Genomic DNA, 24,417 nt, shown 5'->3' on the forward strand with positions numbered 1-24,417 from the left:
TTTAGGTGACCCCTAGTGATCTGTTCAGGTACCATTATGCTTGGGGAACGGCTATGAAAATAAACATCAGAAGCCAGTGATGTCTGACACCACTTTGCCCAAATGTCATCACAGGAAACATATGTTCTCGATAACAATGAGATAACCCAAATAACCTGGGTGACTCCTCCCCAGGCTATTCACAGTGGGCATTCCAAGGAGTTTTTAAGGCTTCCCATTTTTTCCTCTGGCATGCCACCTAATTCATTTCTACTTTATTTCTTTCTGGCCTCGACATAAGACTTCCTGTCTTACCTTTGCATCTCTCAATAATTTTACTGCCTTAGAAGCATCTTCTCTTATTTAAACATTGCTTGGCATCCTGTAGACGGTGAATAAGTGTTAGCTCCCTTCACCTAGCATTTTTATTTTGTTTTCTCCACTCTGAGTTCCTTGGTGTTTCTTTCTTGTCCAGTTAGTATCCAGAAAACTGGCTTAGATCCCCAGAGAGAAGAGCCATTATAAAGGATATTGGCTCAGTGACAGTTGTAATTCTCAAAGTTTCCAGAAGCTCCCTGAGATTTCTCTGAGCATCTTTCACTTTTCACTCCTCTGTTCAATCCTTCTTTTCCTTAAGTTAAACTCTTAAAATTATTTCTTACTTTAAGTAAAATAGGTGATACCATGAAGCTTCTCCAAATTTCATTGCCAATGTGAAAAACATCGCTAATAGCTTGCTTCACTGTAACAAAATACCTGGTGAAATTAACTTCATAAAGAGACAAGGTTTGCTTAGCTCACTACATGGAGCCCCGCTGGTTTGGCCTTTGAGGAAGGCAGCAACACTGCAGCATGGAATATGGAACATGGACAGAAAGGATCACATGGCAAGCCAGGAAGGAGATAGGAAGGCTGGGTCTCTCGCAAGCTTTGTTATCAGCCTTTTCTCTAGGATTACTTCCTGAAGGCAGGCCCTGGAGACCTAAGGATCTCCAAGGAGAGCCCACCTCCAATCACCATAACTGAATTAAGTGCCAACTCTCTTCCAACCATCATCCTACAACTTTGGGGTTTAAACACCTGCATGAGTTCAGGAGTCAATTCCTATTCAAACCATAGTAAATGATATTCACTCACTCATCTACTAAATGCTTACATTAAGGGACTACACTCAAAACTAGGTTGTAGTAATCCAAGACCCATTGGTCACCATCAAAAAAGCTCAGGAATCTATCTATCTAATCACAATGCAGGGTGATAAATTTTACCTGATGAACAAAAGCATAAAGAAGGACAGGGATAGAAGACTGGAGAAACACTGCTGAGCCTTGAAAGATGAGCTGGGTTTCAGCTAAAAATAAGTTAGGGTGTTAAAGTAGGGAAGTGATGAAACAACCAAGATCCAATGCAGATTAGGTGAAACTTTTAAAGGGGGGAGGGAAGGAGCTGGTGGAGTAGAGTAGAATCAGGTTCTTGGTGACCTTAAATTCAGACTAAAGAGGCGGGCATTGTGATACAGTAAGCTAAGCCACCACCTGCAATGCCAGCATCCCACATCAGAACACGGGTTTGAGTTCAGACTGCTCCTCTTCTGCTTTCTATTAACGTGCCTGGAATGGCTACAGAGAATGACCCAAAGTATCTGGGCCCCAGTCACCCCTGTAGGAGAACTGGACAGATCGTTAGGATCCTGGCTTTGGCCAAATCCAATTCCAACTAAGCAGCCATTTGGAGCAGCAACAGATGTAAGAACACTTTCCCTCTCTCTCACTCTGTCTTTAAATAAGTTAAAAATTTCCAGCTAAGGAGAAGGGCCATTTTACTAAAAAAAAAAAAAAAAAAAAAAAAGGAGTTTCTTACCAAAAGAATGATCTTACCATAATCATTCTTTGGGAGTTGTATCTCTCAGATGTGTAATCACATATCATAGAAAAAGCACAGACTGACCAAAGGACTCTCCACTCTGCAACAGACTCCATACCTATTGCCATCACCCTGGTCCAGGCCTTTAAAGACTGAACCTTCTCTGTTCTTTATAAAGGGGACTCAAGATTTTCTCTTTCTTGCAATGATTGAGGTTGTAGTTTTAACAGGAAAATCAAAATCATTTATGAAAGAAAGTAGATGGCCGTTTGAGAAAGGTATAAAGAGAAGGTCCGTGGGGTATAGCAATAGCTACCAATCTGGTCTTTCCAGATCTTGGCTCACAGCACTCTTCATATGGAGCCTGAGAGATGTTTCTGAAATTCAAAACCAATCTGCCATTTCCATGCATCCTATTGCTTGTAGCATGAAGTATAATTTCCCTAATGTGGCTTGTAGCTGACTGGGTGGATGATGATTTGGTGGATGAAAGAATCCAGTAACTGCTGAGGGCCAAGCTATGAAGTGGCCAGTACTATCCTATAAAATTTATATATTCTATCCCTTATAGACTGTTCTCCATTAACAAATAATGACACATGAATGCAGACCATAACAATCCACCATGGTCCCCAAACTAATGGGAGGTAGAACTGGGATTTAAACCTAGGTCTGAGCCCAAATCTGTGAGTTCTGCCTCTTCTCTCAACATTGTCTTCATGGAAATAGAGGATAAAGAACAGAGGGGATTGGAGTAGTCAGGGTGGAAGGAAGAGTAAGGACGATCTTGAACCAAGATGGACTTTCTTTTTTTTTTTTTTAAAGATTTATTTCTTTATATTTTTTTATTGGAAAGGCGGATATACAGAGAGGAGAGACAGAGAGGAAGATCTTCCGTCCAATGATTCACTCCCCAAGTGAGCACAACGGCCCATGCTATGCCGATCCAAAGCCAGGATCCAGGAACTTATTCCGGGTATCCCACACGGGTGCAGGGTCCCAAAGCTTTGGGTCATCCTCGACTGCTTTCCCGGGGCCACAGGCAGGGAGCTGGAAGGGAATAGGGGCTGCCGGGATAGAACCGGCGCCCATATGGGATCCCGGGCGTGCAAGGCGAGGACCTTAACCACTGCGCCACCGTGCCAGGCCCCAAGATGGACTTTCATAGTTTATATTCATCTCTCTCCCCATTGTCCTGATTTCCATCTTTTCCATTGACCCTCCATATGTGGCATTCTTCTTGATTATTCCATAATAGTTTCTCATCAAAATTATGGTCATTATTTTCCTAAATATAATTTCTGCTTCAGTGTTTCTCTGAGCTCCTTTTGTCACAACAATTACACAAATATTAGATTACTTGGCACTATTTCACAAGCACTAGGGTTCTGTTCTTTTTGGGGGGTATATATATATCTTTTTTTTTCCAGAAATACAGATCAGCTCTACAGAGACAAGGAGAGACAGAAAGGAAGATTTTTCATCTGCTGGTTCTCTCCCCAAATGGCGGCTATAACCTGAGCTGAGCTGATCCAAAACCAGGAGCCAGGAACTTCTTTTGGGTCTCCCATGTGGATACAGGGTTCCAAGGCTTTGAATCATCCTCCTCTGCTTTCCCAATTCACAAATAGGGAGCTGGATAGGAAGTGGAGCAGCTGGGATATGAACCAACACCCACATGGAATCCTTGGTGCTTGCAAGGTGAGGTTTTAGCCATTGAGCCATAGCACTGGACCCTCTTTTTTTTTTTCCACTTTTAATTAAAAAAATTTTTTATGCTCTAGTTGGGATGATTTCTATGCCTTCCTTCAAGATCACTGCTGATCTTTTCTATAATGTGTAGTCAATTATTAAGTCTACACAGTATTTTCTTCAAATGCTATATTTTTAGTTTTAGAATTTCCACTCCATTTTTCTGGGTTTAAATTTCTTTGCCACTATTTCCCTATCTCTTCACACATTTCATCCACCTTTTGCTGTAACCCTTTAATATAATTACAACACCTATCTTAACATCATCATCTGAATCATCTGTGGTCCTGTATCTACTGACTTTTAATGTTTCATCATTAATCACTTTTTTATTTCTTCACATGTCAGATAAGTTTTACTGTATACTAAATACTAGCTGATAAATGGTAGACTGGATTTTTTATTTTCCTTTAACATATGTTGCATTTTGTCCTAGGCAAGCAAAATTAAATTGCTGGAGGCCACTTTAATACTGTGGAAATCTGCTTTTAGACTTTCTAAAAGTAGGTCTCTTTTGCTTTTCCCCTTATCCCTGGGATAAAGACTTTTGTCCTGTGGTTTACTTCTAATCTTGACATTCCTAGAGTCTCAAAGAAAAGCCTCAAGCTTTTATAAACTTTAACTTAGCAGGCTATATATTATATTACAACTCCAAGAAGCTCCTGATACCTCAGACTTTCTTCAACTTTCTGATGACCTGTATCCTGTATCACTTGATCCATGGGGTCAGCCATGGATTTGAGGGGAATCTGTAAAGAGACTTTGGGGCTTTCATAATCTTCCTTCCTTCTAGCATATTTTCTGATGATTTGCAGGTAATCTAGCAGTCCCTGCACTCAACCTCTGCCTCTTCCATCTCAAAATATAGATGCTTGCTTGCTTGCTACTTGCACTCTTCTTTATAAGCAAATGGAAACTGAAAAGTGCCCTCAAGGAAGAAACTGCATCATGTGGTACTTACCAAGTTTTCCTTCTTTCTTTAAAGGATTACACTCCTGCTAGGTTAGGCTCAGAGTGTAACAAGCAGCTGCTGTACATATTCATTGCCTTGTGATGAGAACATTCAAAATCTATGCATAGCCATTTACAGTTATGCAGTTTATTAACTGCAATCATTATGCTTTGCAACACATCTCCAGAGTTTACTCCTCTTACCTAATCTGAATTTTGTACTCCTTGACCAATACTAACTACTGCCAAGTACCATTACCTGCCCAGACACTACTAACTACTATTGTCCTCTGATTATTTGACTTTTTAAATTTGACATGTAAAACAGAGCATAGAGAATCTTTCCTTTTGTGCCTCCAGTTTCGTTCATCTTGTTAAATGGCCACATTTCCTCCTCTGCCAAGCTGAACAGTGTTGCATGTATATATAGGCTGCATTCTCTTTATCCATTCATCTTCTGATGGATACCTGGACTGATTCCATATCTTAGTTACTGTGGAAAACACTGCAATGGGCATAGGAACATAACTATCTTTCATAGTGCTTTCATTTCCCTTGGGTATTTTCCAGAATTGGAACTGCCTAGTTTTAGTTAATTGAGGACTTCCACTCTGTTGTCCATAATCATTGCACTAATTTACATTCCCTCCAATAGTGACAATCCTCACCAGCAACTGTCATCTTACGACCTTTTGACAAGGATCAAGCTAATATTAATTAAGAGGCCCATTTAAATTCTTAAAACAGAGGTGTAGAAAAATTTCAAAAACCATGAAGATATTACAGTATTTGAGAAAGGTCCACAAGGACATCAACTTTTACCTAATATTTTAAGGTAAGAATGGTGTGTCTTCAAGTTAAAGGTACTGGGCAGGAGATAATAGACCCTCTAATGGGAATCCTGCTGATTGTCTTACCATCCTAAACATTCTATCTTCAACATACAAGTGATTAGAAAAAAATAAGTCATGATACATCATTTCTCTTTCAAAATCCTCTATAATTTCCCATTGCACACAAACTTTAGGTTAAAGTCACCACAGTCAACCAGAAGCCCCTCATGCTGGAAACCCATCTAAGCTTTCTGTTTCTCCTTTTCAAATATACAGGCTTCTGGCAGGCTCTCTCCTGCCTCAGGGCCTTGGGTGGCGCATTCCTTCTGCCTGGGACGTTTTCCCCATGGATCTCAGTATGAACACCTTCCTTGTCTCTTTTAGTTCTTTGCTTAAGTATTCCCACTTGACTGTCCAATTGCACATTGCAGTTCTCTGACCCCAACTTAGCATTTCCTATCCTCTTTGGGTGCTTTCTTTTAATTGGCAGCACTTAACCACAATTAGACACACACTATCCTTTATATACATATTTTTTGTTCCAGCTCACTAGAGTATAGATTTATCAGGGCAGGGGAAGGGACAGATTTTTTTTTCTCCCATCTCCAGCTGCAATAAATAGACTGATGAGTAAATGAATAAATAATCTGAGTCCTGAATCTCCTTAACCAGCAGCCTGACCCTAGCAAAGCCACTTAGAATATCTCTGAGTTTGTTTTTCTCAGAAGTTACTTCAAAAAACAAATGAAATTATATCCATATGATATATGTGTGTGTTTATATGTATATACATATATGTATATATGCATGTGTATATATGTATACATATGTACACACATGCATACAAATAGAAAAGCTGGCTATCGGTGGTGGTGTTTTACAGCCTCTTCATTGAAAGGTAACCTAAAAATACCCTACATGGAGGGCAGTTATTTGGCCTAGTGGTTACAACTATTGGCCTCAATGTTTGTGTCTTCCCTTGGAATGTTTAGGTTTGATGCCTGGCTCTGCTCCTAATTACAGCTTCCCGCTGCTTCAGACCCTGGGAAGGAGTAGTGATACTTCAGGTAACTGGGTTCCTGCCACCTTTGTGGAAGACCTACACTGAGTTCCCAGAATCCAGACCTTTGTGGTTATTTGGTGGAGGAAGCTAGTGGCTAGAGGTTTCTCTCTCAGTTTTCTATTTTTTTTTTAAGAACTGTACTGAATCAATATGTATCAGAATACGGCCATAACCTTCCATAGAAACATTTTCATTCTGACAAATAACAAGATAGTATAAATTTAAAAAGTATAGAGAAGGGCATCATATGCGAAGACATGTGAGAGTCAAAGGATTGCACAGGGATTTAGGAAGGCAGAACACAGAGGTGCCTTTCTCTCAAATGTATTTTCCCAGCAAAGAAATGACCTGGATCCCTCAGTAAGTTTGTTTCAGGCAGGCCACAGATGGGGATGTTCACATTCATCCTATGCTAAACATTTTCTAAAATTACCTGAGATTATTAGTGATAAGGTCTGCCATGACTTATTATCTTCCAATTTATCTAAGTCTTAAAATCCAGGCTGAGACTTGGAAGGACTTATGGTGGGCCCTATACCAGAAAGTACCAGTGTTGTTCTCAGCGTGAAAGGGTTCAGTGTGGGAATTTAGTCTTGCTCAGCTAGAACAGTTTGTCTGAGTCCTGGAGCCTTGATGACACAGAAAAATGAAAAGCATTTGGCGTATTAACTCCTGGTGATAACGGAGGTAATGGAGGCTTTGCTGATTCTGTAAATGCAAATTTAAGGAAAATTCAGATTCACACAGCACTGTTCACACTACTTATGCCTGAGCTAAATTATTACTTCTCAGCAAAGACTAAACATGTTGCTTCAACTGAATTCCACTTCCCAAGGTTTCAGGCGTAGCATTTCCATTTACTCCTGACTTTAGTAATAATAATAATAATAAAACACTAATACTGTTTAATTTTGTTTTTTTAAAAAAAACGCCATTTTACTAGATCCCCCCAATTTTTATTTACAAGAATTATTTCATTTACTTGAAATATACCATCATTTTATAAGAAATTAAGACAAGTTACGAAACTGCTTGCATCATTTAGGTGTGAGATCAGCAAGTAAAGTTCTCCCCTTCTTAGAGCCCAAAGAGTCTGACAGGGATAAGCACAGCTGGTGTTGCCTACTCTGAAAACTGGAAGGATGCAAAATGAACTTTGATAAACATGTCTCCTGCTTTCCTCAAACTCAATTCACAGTATTAAGCCAGAGCATGGAAAAGCACTCCAGGTGAAACAGCCCAGCTGTTAATCCTTGCTGTGGGCAGCCATCCCGAGGGGGCTTTGTGATTTCTTGGCTGCCTACCCATTTTCACCATTTCAAATTTGGAAAGCGTTCCACACTTGGAAACAGAGCCTCCTCCAGCCTGCAAGTCCTCTTTGGAGTTGGGATTTTTTTGTTTTTTTGTTTTTTTTTTTAACTTCTGCATGCTGAGGGTCAGCGCTCAAACCCACATGGCAGGATGTCTCCATGACCAGAGAAAGAGAAGGGGCTGCTCCTGAGATCCCCCTTCACCAAAGAAACGCCCTGCTGCCATCTCAGTGGGTGCCTGCCTCTCTCATCCAAATCTGTTGAGGCAATCTGTCTACCATGATTATGTTTTTCAAGTGTTTGACCAAATGGCTACAAATTTCAATAGTTTGCTTATGTGCCCAAATGAAAATGGTCATCTAGTCAAATTAAAGAGGTATCCCACACTTGGGGACTACGTGGCTTTTGACTTAAGCAACTATCCACAAATAATGAGTATATGCTTCTGGCTCATGAGAGTAGACTTAGTTCATGCTCAGAAAGGTGAAGCAAAATGGAAAATACAGGGAAAACTGAATATCTGTTTTGATTTCCTTATCATAAATTTTCTTCCATGTCATAAATGTAGGGAAATGCTAAAATTAAAATATCTTTCGGCTTCTAGTAAAACAATGGATTGAAAAAATGATCAGGAAGGGCTGCTGGCCCTCACTGAGAGACTCAGTTATTATATACTTCCTGAGTGACATCACCAGCTATCAATTCTGATTAGGCCCCTAACTCATTTGTGGAAACCAGAGAAAAGACCATTCAATTCATACTGAAGGAAATAAAACAAAATAAATCTTTTAATTTCTCTAATCAATAAATTGCAAAGAGGGCAGACGTGAGGTAGGGAGGAGAACTTATATTTTTAAAGGGGTTAACTACTGAGTTAGAGATTTAGCTTTGCAGCTAAGGCAACTCTGTCCCATACTGGTTTCAACTGTTGGTTCCAGCCCAGGCATCTAGGAAGTGAGCCAGTAACTGGAGCTCTCTGTCTCTCCATCTACCTCTCAAATATATATAAGGAAGTATATATATTTGAACTTAAAAGGAGGCTACTTATTAAGCAATTGCAATGCATGCATTGTATTTGGCTCCTACTTCAAACAAATGTTCTCTTTAAAAAACACATTTCACAATAGAGGAAATATGGACTAACTGGACACTAGAAGATATTAAGGAACTATTTTTTAAGGTACAATAAAACATTACTCTTATCTTTTAGAGATAACCTTTTCAATATACCAAAGCAGTCATAGATGAACTCATATGACAGTGAAAATCTGCTTTCAAATAACCTGGGATGAAGGAGAGGGAGTGAGTGGGAATATGGATGAGACACATGTATCCACAATTGACACCTGTGGGAAGCAAGGGAGTGAGACTATCACTTTCCTTGTTTCCCCATGTGTATACATCTTTGACATTTTTCAAAAAATGAAGCAAAGCCAAACATTTTATAAGACTCAATTGAGAGAAGTGATAGACAGAAAACTCCATAGAAGCTAACTGGTCCATCAATTGCCTTAGACACCACGCAGCTAACTCCTGCACAGGTTAAGCCACAGCCCTCAGGAGAAACACACTAGCACCTCCAGGGAAGCACAGATTGTCCCTCAGAGTGTCACATGTCCAAAGAGAACAAGGGACAAAACACTCAGAAGATTTCTGAACATAAAAATGGAGCCACTGTGGAAAACAGTATGGCAATTCCTCAACAAATCAAACACAGAATTAGCATATACTCTACCAATTGCATTCCTAGGTGTAATCATCAAAAGAACTGAAAACCAAGATTGGAACAGCCATTTGTATGCCCACGTTATTCCTAATAGCTGGAAGAAATAATCCAAGTGCCTACTGATGAAAGGAGAAGTGAAATGTAGCATATGTATATGCATATCCTTAAAAAGAAAGGAAATTCTAACTCACACTGTAACTGGGACGAACCCTGAAGGCATTAAGTAAAATGAGACAGTCACATAAGGATATATACTGAATTATCCCACCTATAAGGAACTACATATTCAAACTCACAGAGACAGAAAGACACATGGGAGTTATCAGGGACTGGTAGGAGGGAATTATGGAGTTAGCGCTAATAGGGAATAAAAGAGCTTACAAAAACAAACAAACAAATATATATATGTATATGTATATGTATATGTATATATATCCAGAATATATATAACCACAATATATACATATATAATCACAAAGAAAAAAGAGATGACACCAATTAATTAACTGACACATTTTGCTGCTAAGAAACTCAAATCTGTGGCTAGCTTGCAGAAATTACACAGAATTATATGGAATGCAGTTTCTGTATATTTTATTGTACTTATTTTTCTCTTGTCTAATATTTATCTAAGTCTAATATATATTATTTTTTGTGTTTTCTATATATTTCCATTTTCCTTCATCCATTTCATAATACAGCTCCGAAGACATATAGCTGGGGAGAGGAAGAACAAGAGAGAACATACTACATTTTTGTTATTGTTGTTTTAATTATCTCATCTTATTAGAAAGCAGGGAAGATGGCAGAGCAGGGGGTAAGAGGGGAGAGAGACAGAGAAACAGCAAACCAGACAGCCCATGTGTTGGTTTGCTCCTCAAACTTTTGCAACAGATAAGGTTGGGTCAGGCAGAAGCCAGGAACTCAATCTCACACAGGTGACAGGGCCATGTCCCAAAGTGTGCATCAGAAGGAAGCTGGAATTAGGGGCAGAGCAGAGCCAGGCTTCTAACCCAAACCTCCTCATATGGGACACAGGCTTCCAAGAGGCAATGTACCAAATGTGCACTCCATTTTCTGTCTTGGATGTTTTATATCTTCTGTCTTGGATCCATGAGTGCTTGGCATTTAAAAAAAATGCTAGTTGAGCAAAACTAGGTAACAAGTATTTTTAAAAAGAGAAAAAATGAATCACTTTTGGGGTTTTGTTGTTATCCACATGTATGTTTTTCTCAAGGAAGTAAAACAAACAGTAGAAATAGTTATTTCTCTCACATAGTCCATTTTTTTTTTCTAGGATAAAAGGTTTTCCTGACACATCCATAAAATAAATCTCTTTCCCACTTCCAAAACTTGAACAAAATGGGTGATCCCTGCATACTACTCACAACATCAGCCACAACTCTTCAACTCTGCTGCCAAGGCAAAAAGAGAAGTAACAGAGTTTTTTTCTGAGTGCTCTGTACTGATGCAGAGGGAAGCAACCAATCTGATTTAGAGAAGGGTGAGAGTGGGTTGAACAGAGAAATAAACAACAGGCATTGCTTAGTACGCAGCAGATATCAGACTAGTCCTCAACCATCTGCTATCCTTCCAAATCCCCAAGTAAAAGGCTTCATCTGGCACTGAGAAGGAGAGATGGGTCCCGAGAACCTGACTGCTTTTGGGAATCACACTCCAAGGCCTTGATCACAGCTCCTGCTGGCCTCAGGAGTCCAGGTGGGCTACCAGGCATCACTGCTGGGCCTGTGGGTGTCGACAGAGGCCTCACAGTCTACTCCTTGCCACTGTGTGCCCAGTGTGTGGACGCATTACCACATGATGCACTAGCCATAAACCCCAAGGAGGGACACAGTCTCCACCTCGCATTCAGATGAAGAATACAGGTTAGAGGGAGTTGGAAACTTGTTTACTACCACATATTAAAGTGTTACTGATTCCAGTGATCTTGGGAATTCTGGGTTCCTTATGGTTTTTTTGACCAGGTTTGTTTGGTTTTTGTTTGTTTGTTTTGGAATGGGGGGAAGGCTTATATTCTGATTCTTACTTGTGTCCAAATGGCTGAAGCCGACAGATTAGAGTCCACTAAACAAGTGTTATTTTATACCTGTATTTCCTTTATTCCTTTATATAATGAATTCAGTTCAGCCCTACAAGTACAGAACATCCCCACCTATATTTCAGCTTCCACGTCTGAGTCTGTCCTCCATACTGACTCCATAATAGCTCTTTCTAGGCCAGCATCAGGAAAATGGCACTGCGCCATCCTAGGCAGTGCCATGAGAACCTAAAGGGATATATTAGAAGAATTTTCAAAGGTTTCCTCCACTCTCTGTTTAATGGCCTGATTTCTCCACAGTTGAGAAGAAAATGAATATTGAGGTCATCGCACACATGAAAAAGACACTTCAAATAAAAATATGCCTTAAACTATGTCTCCAGAGACCAATCACCATCCCTTAAAGGTGCTGCACACAACCCCGGCAGGAAGGTCTGTTCTTTTTGCTTCCCCATGTACTTCACCATTCAAGAAGTTTGCACCAGTTTGCAGCCTGCTGTTCTAACAGGCTTGTGAATTTAGATTGTTTGGTTAATTATAAACACATTTCAAAGTCATTCTTCCTGGCCTTTTTCCTGGAATGAGTGACTGCCACTCCTCGGCTCATAGAATGGGCTTCAGTAGTTTTCAGTCAAGGTTCAGGGAGAAATATGCCACACCGGGATTCGATTATTTACCAACATAATGTTGGATGTGAGCCAATGAGACACCAATATATTTTCCTTTGAAGTCTGACATATTGCCTGCTGCTTCCAAGGCTGTTTTCTTGGCTGGCAGACAACTAACTGGGGTTGTTTAAAAAAAAAATCACCACCAATTCAAGTCAGGGGGAAAAAATATGTTGTTATGATTGGTTCATTGCATTCTGCCAGAGGTGCCCAAAATGAAGCCCACAGAGTAGGATGTGGCCATGGGCTGATGACAGCCACTGGAGTCTTTTCACAAGCTACTTAAGAAAAGGTCCAGCAAAGGCTTGGCACCTTGGCTGTCAATGGGGATCTGCAATGAGAGCATTAGCACATGTTCCTGATGTCTTAGTTGTCTTTTTCCTCCCTCCTATAGATATCACTGCCAGCCTTTATGAAAAACCCACGACAGCTCAGAACATTCAGTAAGGTGCTTTTGCTGCTGTAGGGATCAACTCATGACCTTAAGGCCCCTTCCTGCTGAATTCAAGTTCTCACAAACCAGCCTGGCTATGCATCTCTAAATGATAGGATTAAAGCATTTGGAGCTAGAAATAAATTAAAAATAAAAAATTTAACACTTTGAAACAAACTAAACTCCCTTTAATTAAGAAGACAAATTTGAAAGGCTACTTTGCACTAACCTCTCAATAGGCTATGAATGATAGCCAACACTTGAATACTTAGAGTGACAGAGAGTTCAGTACCCTAGTTCATAGGGTGTTAGCATAATATTAAAATTGCAAGTGTAGGGTCCAGCGCGGTGGCCTAGCAGCTAAAGTCCCAGCCTTGAACACGCCAGGATCCCATATGGTCACGTGTTCTAATCCCTACAGCTACACTTCCCATCCAACTCCCTGCCTGTGGCCTGGGAAAGCAGTCGAGGACAGCCCAAAGCCTTGGGACCCTGCACCCGCACGGGAGACCTGGAGGAGGTTCCTGGCTCCTGGTTGTAGATCGGCACAGCACTGGCCATTTACTTGGGGAGTGAACCATTGGATGGAAGATCTTCCTCTCTGTCTCTCCTCCTCTCTGTATATCTAACTTTGCAATAAAAATCAATAAATCTTTTTTAAAAATTGCAAGTATTTAATCAGATCAATTCCACTACTCTTTCTAAAGTGTCATGAACCAGACTTTATGAAAGTGAATTGGCTTTTAATTCAAAGTCCTTCCGGAATTACATAACAACATTTATTGAGTAAAATCTTCAAAATTAACATTAAGAATATTTATGTTTTATTACATATAATTAAAGTCTATTGTATTCTAATGTTTTATTCATTTACTTTATTTCTGTATCTTAATTCCTTATTTTCAATTTCTATTTAACTCAATATATATTTATTTATATTTCTTATTATAATATTGTACAATATTTATTCCATTACTGGGTAACATTATATCCCAGTTGCCTAAAACCCTCCAGGATACTCATTATCTTAACGCAATTTTTATAAGATTTGTTTGTTTGTTTATGTATTTATTCAAAGGCAGGCCAACAGAGACAGAGGCAGAAGGAGACACATAGCGAAAGACAAAGAGAGAGAGAGAGAGAGAGAGAGAGAGAGAGAACCCTTCTACTGACTGGTTCAATCCTCCAAATAAACACAAGAGCCAGGTCTGGAGAGCCAAAAACCCAGAACTTCATCACTGTCTCCCACATAGGTGTCAGGGCCTCAAGTACTTGGCCCATCATCTGCTGTTTTCCCAGCTACATTAACAGGGAGATGGATGAGAAGCAAAGCCAAAGGAGAAACAGTACTCCTATATGGAATGCTGGCAGCCTAACAGCAGCTTAATTCACTGTCTCACAACACCAACCTTCAACACAATTTTTAATAACATTCTTTCCACTCCCCCAAATTACCCTCCTTTGGATGATGACTTCATGTCCAAGGACTGTACTTTTACATTTTAAATAGTACATAAATAGTACATATTATTAACTTTACTGAAGGCTGCTCAAGATTCAGATCCTTGCCCTTCACTTATCACCCTTCTCAATTCCTAAGCTGAAGTTGTATTTTAATAGTATTTTTAATAAATAAACAGCCATTCTGTGCTGAAGACCTAGCTTCAAGAAGAGGCTTCCGCCTGGCCTCTTACATGGACACTGTGGCCCATTGCCAACAGGGTGTCACTTCCATTAAGAGACCAAGCGCCAGAGAGAACCCTTCTAACACAGGTGCTGCATGTTGGCAAAAGATCTTTTCCCACCAGAGAAAGCACTCCCCCTAGTTGACTATATTTTTTTCATCTCTGGGTGCCTCAGTTTCTCTGCCCATGAGAAAGTACAGTAATGTCCACTTCAAGGGGCCGTTCGCTGGAAGGATTAAAGGGATGCTAGCCATGAGGCACTCTCAGTCACCAGGAACAAAGACATTCAATAATCGCAAAATTTTTGTTTCCAGTTTTTCTGGCTTGTGAAGAAAAGGCTCCCACCGACTTGAAAGACAGCATTACAGGCAGACAGGAAAGGCCCACCAGAACAGAGCCAATTACTCTCATTATCACTGTCCGGAAGTTCAGGGGAAAAAAAGAACACACGAGCAGCTCAGGAATTTGGGTGGCAAAAATACAAGATACTGGAGGGGCAGAAGGGATGGGCAGGGGCTGGAGGAGTCTGAAACAAACTGAATGTCTTGAGTTAAAAATACTTGGTGAAGATGGAAGCCCAGGAACAGTTTCTAAGGAGCCATATTCATATTCTCTGACCACCTGGCATAGTACATTTACGTATTTTTTTTCCCCATGCCTCTCTCCCTGTCCTGTATCTGTCCCTTTCATATGCTCTACATGTTCTAATCCGAAAGCCTAATGGTGATTCAATGACTAATTGCAGGTGGGATTGAATTTAAAACTTCCTGTTTAGATAGCATTTTGTAAGGTACCCACAAGTGATTAACCCATAGATAATGAGATTATAATAGTAAGATCTTCAAGGATGAGGAATGAGTCTGGACAAGTAGAAAATGCTGTTGTCACTCTGGTTAGCTCACAATCAAGTGTACAGAAGATATTCTCTTGTCCACTAATGCACACTATGAAATCAAATGGGGAAAAGGGAAATAGTAAGAGATAGCACTGCATGCAGTATTTTCCTGGCAAAAGCTATATCTTGAGAGTTCTACAAAATACTCTGGGAATGCAGACATTTCTTGATCAATTTGCCAATAAATTGACTTAGCTAGAAATCATGCCTTTGTGTGTGAACCCAACTGAAAGGCATTCGAATCTACTGGGCTAGGTAATTAAAAATCTGAGAAGATTACACAAACCCTGCAAGGCGCTGACCAGATGAGATACCCAACATTGCTCAGAGTCCAGCACTTAACATGCTTAGAGTTTGTGACCAAAAGCCATCCATTCTCTTACTCTGCTATAAGTCAGGTAGACAAATACTATAAATATAACAGTTCTTAAAATATTAATATAAAATGCTTTCATGTCTTTACCAGAATATGGGCATGAATTTAAGTACCTGGAAGAGGCAAACTACAATTCTAAAGTAAGATTCTTACAGGTCATGTTTATTCTCTTTGGTGATATATACAATGGTGCCCTTTATACACTGTTAACTTGTTAAGAATTATGCACAGGAGTCATCTCTTCTAAAAGCACACATGTTAGTCCTTCCCAGAGGGCTTCCCAGGTCTGTCTATTTCCAGATAATCCTTGGTTCTGAATATGTAAGAGGGAGACGCAAAGGGCCCAGAGCTGGGAAGGCCTCAGCACTTACCTGGCCAGCATTCTTCAAAACAAACAAACAAAAACTAAGGCTTATGGGGAGACAGTTGTTTGCCTACAGTTAAACAGGGAAAGCTTTGGGTTAGAAAATTTACTGTTTTGCTAAGGTTTAGCTATTTATTTTGGGGAAGGGCAGGAAGAGAGAGAGAGGAGAGAGAGAAAACTGCCATTCACTGATTCACTCCTTAAACAGCCACAACATCAAGCGTTAACCCAGGCCAACGTCAGGAACCAGGAGCTTCTTCCAGGACTCCCATATGCAAAGATCCAGGCACTTGAACCATCTCCACTGCTCTTCCCAGCATTTACTTCCGAGGTCATTAGCAGAGATCTGGCTCACAAGTGCAGCAGCCAGGATATCAACCAACATGTACTTGGGATGCTGGCATTGCAGCTTTACCTACTATGCCACCAAGTTTACTGAGCCAGTCTAAACCAAACCTGTCTTCCATATACTGCCCCCACACGTACGCACACAAATGCCCAAAGCCACACACAATCTTGCCACAGAGTTTTAATCCCTGATACATTTGCAATTCTATAGAAAAACACAGCAATCAGCCCATCTGGTACTGGATCTGCCCTTCCAAAGGAGGTTTACCTCCAACACAACAGCAGCGGGAAAGCCTCTAAAACAGGTCAGTGTCACTTCACATTTCCCAAGTGACATAGAACCTCACTTCTAACATGCCTGGGGGAAGGAAAATCTGAGAAACAGAAGACAAAATGTCATCAGAAAAATTCTTTGAGCATTTGCTGTCTCATGGAGACAGACACCATAGTAGGCTAGGAAAGTTAACGAAACAAACATTTCAGTGTACATGATGCTTTCTTTTTACATTCTTACTTTATTTTGATTTGAATAGCAAAGAGACACAGAGAGGGAGATGTAACAAAAAGAGAGGATCTTCCTTCCACTGGTTCATTCTCCAATGCTTGTAACAACCAGACCTAGCCAGATCTCAGTCAGGAGTCCAGAACTCAGTGCAGATTTCATATCTGAGTCTAGCACTCCAAGTACTTTATCCTTCACCTACTGCCTTCCCACGGACACAGAAGGAAGAAACTGGAAGCAGAAGCAGAGGTGGGACTCAAACCTGGGCATTTCAACTTAGGAATGAATGCAGGCATCCCAAGTGGCAACTTCATTGCTATAACGAACATTCACTCTTATTATACTCAGAAACTTAAATGGAGAAATCAGTTTAATGCAAGAAGGCATGGCTGGGGCATGTGTTTGGCACACAGCAGGTAAAGTGTCACCTGAGGACCATGCATCCCACAACACAGTGCATGAGTTTAGGTCAGAGCGCTGCTCCCAGTTACAGTTTTCCACTAACGTGCAACCTCAGAGACGGCAGACAACGGCTCATAGAGATGGTCCGTATCACCTACCACAGAGAGATGAGATTTAGATCCAGGTTCCTGGCTGTTAGGAGCCTTGGGGAGCAAAGCAGCAAATGGAAAATCTATCTGTATCTGTCCCTTTCCATTTGCTTTTCAAACAAATTAATCAAACAATTAAATACCTTTAAATCTTAACTTCCAAGCATAGAGATCTCTACTCATTGACCAGGAGGTTTTTCAAAATCTGGGGGATGAGGGGAGAGAGTCTGGAGTGTGGTGGAAGGGAAGGAACAGTACCAGTGGCATAGTAAGCTAAGCCTCTATCCGAAGCACTGACATCCATATGGATAAGAGTTCATATCCCAGCTGCTCCACTTCTGATCCTGGTCTGGGAGCAGTGGAGGATGGCTCAAATCCCTGGGCCCCTGCACCCATGTATGAGAACAGGAAGAAGCTCCTGGCTCCTGGCTTCAGCTTTGCTCAGCTCCAGCTATTGTGTCCATTTGGGGAGTGAACCAACGGACAGAAGCTCTCTCTTTCTCTCCTTCTCTATCTTGCTCTCCCTGCTTCTGTCTCTGCAAATCTACCTTTCAAATTAGAATACATATATATTCTAATTTAAAATTATTCATATATTATTATTATTACATATATATGAAACTTTCAAAAAATGCTGATAGTCCAACCGAACAAGATTTACTAACTTTTAGGCAAAATTAGTTCTTTGTTTCATAATTGTCCCAACAGTTAATCACTGATTGCTAATTCTGGTTCCATCTCTGAGAGTAAGAAAACATTGTATCTTGAATATGCTTAGAGATCAAGTTTTTCCTGAGGTCAATTTCCATTGCAAATACACCTCAATGCTTCAAAGAGTGTTTGTACCCGTACCCTCACAGGTAACTGCCCTTAGACAGTATCTAAAGAAGGTATGAAATCAGGGACCTTTGAGGTTCTAGGATGGGAAAGATCTTTAAGATGAAAGGAAAGAACAGGGGGAGAAAGCTGAACTTCCCATTGAATTCCAGGGGACAGAGGTGGTCATTCCTAAAGGAAGACTACTGAAGAGAAGACGAGGGGAGGGGAATATAAAAAGGAAAAAAAAAAAAAGAAGAAGACAGGAGGGATGGGAGAGGGGACAAAAGGCAGAAAAAGTTTACATCGCAGAGATATTTTGCAAGAACTGTTGGTGATACCGGATATCCTGACAAGAAACATTGATTACAAAGGGGCTCTTTGAAAAAGAGTTTAGAATGCAACAAAGAAGTTCTGTTCAATCACTTAATTGTATATTGTAGGTGTGCACTCAGGGATTGCCCTTGATTCTGCTTAGAACATTTTTAATTAGTGTTTTCTCTTAAGGAATGTATTCAATTCAGCACGGAAAAGAAAGAAATCATTGAATTAGCTTGACTTTTGTAGCATAACAACTCAAAACTACTCCAATCTCAGTCTTTGACAAAGGTATATATCCATGTGCAGAACAACAAAAACAACAAAAAATCCCTCCTGCAAAGAAAAATCCAAACCCTAAATTAGCAGGCTAATTCACAGTGTGGACATAAGTAACATAGTGAGTACACAATTTGATATTTGGGTTGTCAAAATGAAAAAAGAAAGCACACTAAATTCTACGAATGAGCTTTTCCAATCCCAGAAATCACTAAGAACTCAATAGTTTTCTTGGCTGAAAAGACTTGTAAATATCTAGAGGAGCCCAGATTTTGAAGCCCCGAGGACACTTGCTAAAACTAAGAAATTTGGCACTTGTCTTTGCACACAATTTGGGTTTTCTTTCAGAATTGATATCTTACCAAATACAGCCATCTGTGTTCCCTCTGGGAAAGGTTCAACTGTTCTGTTCTCGTTGACATGATGTTTGGCTAGAAAAAAAGAAAGGAAGAAAGAAAGAAATTCAAGTTTAAGTGTAAAGTTCTACACGCATACTAACACATGTCATTAAATGTGTCAATGAGTCTATTTCCCCTTTTGAGTTACAAAGACACCAATGTTCACCCTCTTCAGAAAGTTCCATTATTCTGTTTTAGAAGACAAAAAAAATCTTAGTTTTAGAAGGGCCTAGTTCAGGTACATAATTTTACAAACATGTGTACAGAGACTAGAGCGTGCATGGAGCTGGACAGTCAGTGGAGACAGAGTCAGCCCAGTTTGAACATCTCTGACATCTGGGCAGAGGACCGACTGTGCACCTCATAGAGAACAAGAAAAGCCCTGGGCTCCACACTGCATACACTGCCTCACTCCTAAAGACTTCTAAAAGAACACAGACCTGATCAGGAATTAAAGCAAGAAGAGTAAAGAGCAGAGTAGCATTGGGATCAATTTTCTATCAGACAGAATTGCAAAATATGTCCACTGTTGATCATTGTTCCCAGGGACCAAAGACATTAGGCTTCCTAGGGACCAGATATCATACACAGGCCCATGCTTCTCATTATGCCTTCATTGTCCCTCGCTGGACCTCACCATCGGTCATCTTCTCATTGTAGTGCATATCAAAGATTCAGAAACAAAAAGCTTGCAGATTGGGCTTTCCAGTATTAACTTGTTCTCACCACCCCACTCACCCCCAGACTGTGACAAGAGAGAGAATACAAAAGTATGTTCTACTTGGGAATATTTTAATATCTTCAGGAATTTTTGAATGTGAGCATTTATGTAGAAAATCCTAAGAGCCAAACAGCCAAAACATGAACACTACATCATGGAACAGAGACTGTAACTGAACTGGTCACTCACGGGAGCCAAGGGCTTAGGACTACAGCCAGGCTCAAGGGGTCTAGTGAAGAAGAATAGCATGGTTCCAGCCCTTGAAGAGAGAACAATTATCTTTCAGAGGTTGAAAAAAATCACAGAAAGCTTAGGGCTCTATGCCAAAGTCCTAGAAAGTACACTGAAGGTACTATAGGAGCTCATGGCTGAGGGAGAGTGGGCTGGGAAGCCAGAGATTGCTCCATGAAGGAACTGCTCTTGGTGTGGTCTTAAAGAAGGGTTTGCAAAGGTAAAAGTGGGAATGTGAACTGATGGAGGTCAAGGAGGCACCTTCCTGGGCAAGAAAACTATCCAAACAGAGTGAAGGTGCTGCCCTGAGAGGCGAGGAAAGTTAAAGACAGAAGACTAGACACAAATCATAGAGGGTCTTATCCCCCTCCCCAAACTCACAAGAACCTTAGCCTCAGCAGCAACACCGCCAAGTTCCTGGAGAATCTACAGGTTCAGCCTAGTGCAGACAAGCCTTTGGGATACACCTCCAGCACAGGAATTCTCACTGATTCTTCTGTTTTTGTGGCATTATCCTAACAGTCTAGGAGGAGGAAAGGATGCAGAGTTGAAAGCACAGGGTGGTAGTCAACTTGACAACTTCACAGTATTCATCAGTGCCAACTGGCCCAATCAGCACATATATAGATATAAGATGGGAAGTCCCAGGTGACCCAGGTTAGAACCATTTATCCCTGAGTTCTAAGAAATATAATGAGTTTCCATATAGAATTTAAGGTTCTGCCACTGGGTTTGAAAATGCATGCTTTTGAGCCCAGCACAACAGTTCTGTAGCTAAATCCTTGCCTTGCATGAGCTGGGATCCCATATCGGCGTTGGTTGGTGTTCTTGCTGCTCCATTTCCCATTAAGCTCCCTGCTAGTGGCCTAGAAAGCAGTTAAGGAGGACCCAGAGCCTTGGACGTTGTGCCTGTGTAGGAGACCTGAAAAAGCTCCTGGCTTCTAGCTTCTGATTGTCTCAGCTCTGGCCATTGGAGCCACATAGGGAGTGAACCAGCAGATGGAAGATCTTTCTCTCTGTCTTTGCCTTTCCAATAAAAATTTAAAAAAAAAAAAGAAAAAATACTTATTTTTATCTACAACAGGGTCAAAAACCTGCTAACACTCTTTAACTCATCAGTCCCACTGCTTGGAATTTAAAGAAAACAGCAGAGGAGAAAAAGAAGAAGTAACACTCTTAACAGTATTTCTTAAAGTATGACTTGTAGTGAAATATTAAAGTCAACTAAATATCCAAGAGTATATAAATTGTTGGGTAAATTATCACTTGTGCTTTATCAAGTGGATGGAATTTCATACAGAAAGAAGGTATAAATAAATAAACCATTGCCCCATTCCCCCATTTCTTCACAATAAATTGCAAGAAATCTCCTCTGAAAACCCTCCAAGCTCATTAGAGGGAAAAGAACAGCCAGCATCATGGCATGGCAAGTACCTCTACCTGCAGCAATGATATCCATATAGGCAACTGTTTAAGTCCAAGGTACTCCATTTCCTTTCTAGTTCCCTTCGAATGTCTTGGGAAACCTAGAGAGGACAACATAAGCCCTTGGGTCTCTGAACTCATGTTGAAGACCTGGAAGAAGCTTCTGACTTCAGACCAGCCCAAATCTGGCCATTGCACTAATTTGGGGAGTGAACCAGTGAATGGGAGAACTCTCTGTCTCTTCTTCTCTCTCAGTAACTCTGCCTTCCAAATAAAAACAAATAAATCTTAAAAAATAAAAGGGGGGGGGGGACATGATAGCAACTTTCCATCCCATAATGAGAAACCAACAAATTTCTTCCAACTGACAAATAGTTCTGTCCCTAAAAACCAAGGCCATTTTCTCACTAAAACTCTTCTAAGATAAATGTTTGGGGATCCAAAAAATGGGGACTGGGGGACAGGTTGATTGGGGAACTCGATAAGCATTTATACATTTTTGTTTCAAACTTACTGGGCACATTTCACCACCGATTAGAGGAAACTTGCTAAGTGGCAGAGACATGCATTGATTGGTTCCTAACTATTGATTACACACAGAGTATGAAATGGAGACAGGAGGGCCTGACAGGGACATCTGTTGCCCTCCCACAGCAGGGTAGATGACTCCAATCTGACTGCCTTGGCACCTGTCCCTGCTGGGCACATGTCTGTGGGGCCGTGCCTGAGCCACACACTCCAGGAGGACAACGTCTGCTGATGGCGATGACTCGTCCCCAGCCAAGGGTACATGAGGACGCAGAATAGATTTTCATTCATCTTGAAAGCCTAGTGCTTGAGGAGCAGAAAGGTTAATTAGAGCTAGATTGGGTCAAAGTCAACTGTGGCAGAGATTTCTGAAGGAGAATTGGAGGACATGCAAAAAAAAAAAAACCCTCCAGAAGATGGGTCTGATATTGTTCTTTGTCACTATCTAATGCACTCAAATTTTATTACTGCTTTCTTCCTTAAAAACAGTACAGTGAAACTACTTGATAATGTACCTGTAATAACATCAATTCAGGCACAAACCTGTCCTGTGCTCAAAGTGGGAGAGCTAAAATCTTTATCTCAGCTGGCAATGGAGGTGGCAATAAGGGCAGATGAATACGTGACATGAAAGCATGGAAACCAAGGGTGACCCCTCAATATTTTTCTGGAGGCTCAGTCTCCTCCCGTGGGGTGACCGAGAGAATACTATCCAGTTGAGTAGTCTATCAACAACAGCTGCTGCCTGGGGGTATGGAGCCCAGTTAGCCATTGGGACATGGAATCCTCGCAAGCCTGGAAGAGCCTTGGAGTAGACTAAGCCATCAGAGCTGCAGGTCAGCTAAAGTGGGACTGCTCACTCTCTATCAGGCATATAATTAAACCTGCCAGGAACCCAATCCATGCTTTACCCAGTTGAGTCTTCCGGACTGACTGGTGTGTTACCTCTAATCTTTCATGCAGCTACTAAGCTTGGAAGTGATGAGAAGAGGGCACACTGTGGACCAGAGCACACTAAATGGTAATTTTAAAAAAAAAAAGTGTGTGTGTGTATAAAATATCTGTTTCTTTGTGACTCTCCAGGTCACAAATTCATAGTTTCTCAAGGCATCAGGTTTGAGACTAAGCAGGGTTCCTATGTGGCTAACAAGTCTTAGCCATGGCCTAGCCTCTTGCAGCTCTTCTGGACTGGCCTAGGTACTCTCGACTGAAATAAGCATGATCTGGCTGTCATGCTTAGCAATGGCAGAAGAGAGAAAATGCAGGCTCTAGTCATGCATGCTCAGAGGCACTGTGTTCCAGGTTGTTTTTGTCCCTCACAGTTCTTGTAACTTTTTGATTAGTGTTTTTAGGTTAAAGCTAACCCAAAGTGAGTTTTACCCTAAACTGCACCCTCACTGTGTGAAAAGGAGATGAGTAGGGGGTGACGGGCAGTGGGTAAATTGCTGGGAGGGCACTGCTCAGCCTGAGAACGAAGCTCTGCTCCTCTCCACCCACCCTGTGTCTGAGGAAGTCCAAGTGCTCCCTACTGACTGCAAAGGTGTGAGACAACAGCAGCTGTCGTCTGTGGCAGGAAGAGGCGAAAAGAGATCATGGTGGGAATTAGACAAGGTGCCTACTTCCCCAGGGCATGCAGAAGGCAAGCTTTACTCTCAGGGCTCAAGGAGAAGAAGAAGGCTACCTTTGCTGTCCTCACTATGCAGAGACCAACAAGTGGATGCAAGCTGGGAACTACCTACCTAAAAGCAAACAGCAGGCTATGGAAATAACAGAGGCAAAACAGATGACAGAAAGAGATGATTATAGCACTGAAGCCAATGTATGCATCATTCTTTACCCTGATGATCTTCCAGAGTTTGGATTGTGGTTTGTTCCCCACAAGTCCATGTGCTGCAAGTTCAGTCCCCAGTGCAGTATGTTAAGAAGTGACGGGACCTTGATGAGCCAGGGCCCTAGACAGAGGCAGTAGGTTCACTGGGGGTTAAGGGACTTACTTCCCTCAAAAGGGATTAATGTGGTTCTCTTGGGACCCATTAGAGAGCGTTCCCAAAGAGAAGGCTGTTATAAGAACATAAGGCTGGTCCCTCTCTGTTCTCTTGCCTTTTGTTTTGAACATGATATTCCCCTCTGGCATATACTCTTGCTACAATATTACTGCTATGTGACACATCTCACCAGAACTGGCCCCTACCAGCCTCTAAGCAAATTACATAGCCTCAGGTGCTTGATTATAGCAACAGAAAAAAAGACTAACAGTGGCTCTGCCTGCTGGCCTTGCTCCAATTACTCCCCCTGCCACTACTATTCCTCCTTGTTGCAGCTGCAACAAACTGCAGAAGTACC

At 41.1% G+C, this 24,417-nt stretch overlaps 1 protein-coding gene across 3 annotated transcripts in view; it reads right to left on the reverse strand.

Moving 5' to 3' along the window:
• MSRA (methionine sulfoxide reductase A) overlaps window positions 1-24,417 on the reverse strand; it is a 350,386-nt gene that overhangs the window by 193,294 nt on the left and 132,675 nt on the right. For 2 of the 3 annotated variants that reach the window (XM_040965714.1, XM_040965712.1), the window contains exon 2: window positions 19,134-19,202. The exons of the other annotated variant lie outside the window; for it this stretch is intronic. In XM_040965714.1, coding sequence (XP_040821648.1) covers window positions 19,134-19,202 — 69 coding nt within the window. The remainder of the gene's footprint in view (window positions 1-19,133; window positions 19,203-24,417) is intronic. 3 annotated transcript variants of the gene reach the window in all.

Source organism: Ochotona curzoniae, unplaced genomic scaffold (assembly GCF_017591425.1).
Source record: "Ochotona curzoniae isolate NIBS_2020 unplaced genomic scaffold, NIBS_Ocur_1.0 scaffold_4505, whole genome shotgun sequence".
NCBI lineage: Eukaryota > Metazoa > Chordata > Mammalia > Lagomorpha > Ochotonidae > Ochotona > Ochotona curzoniae.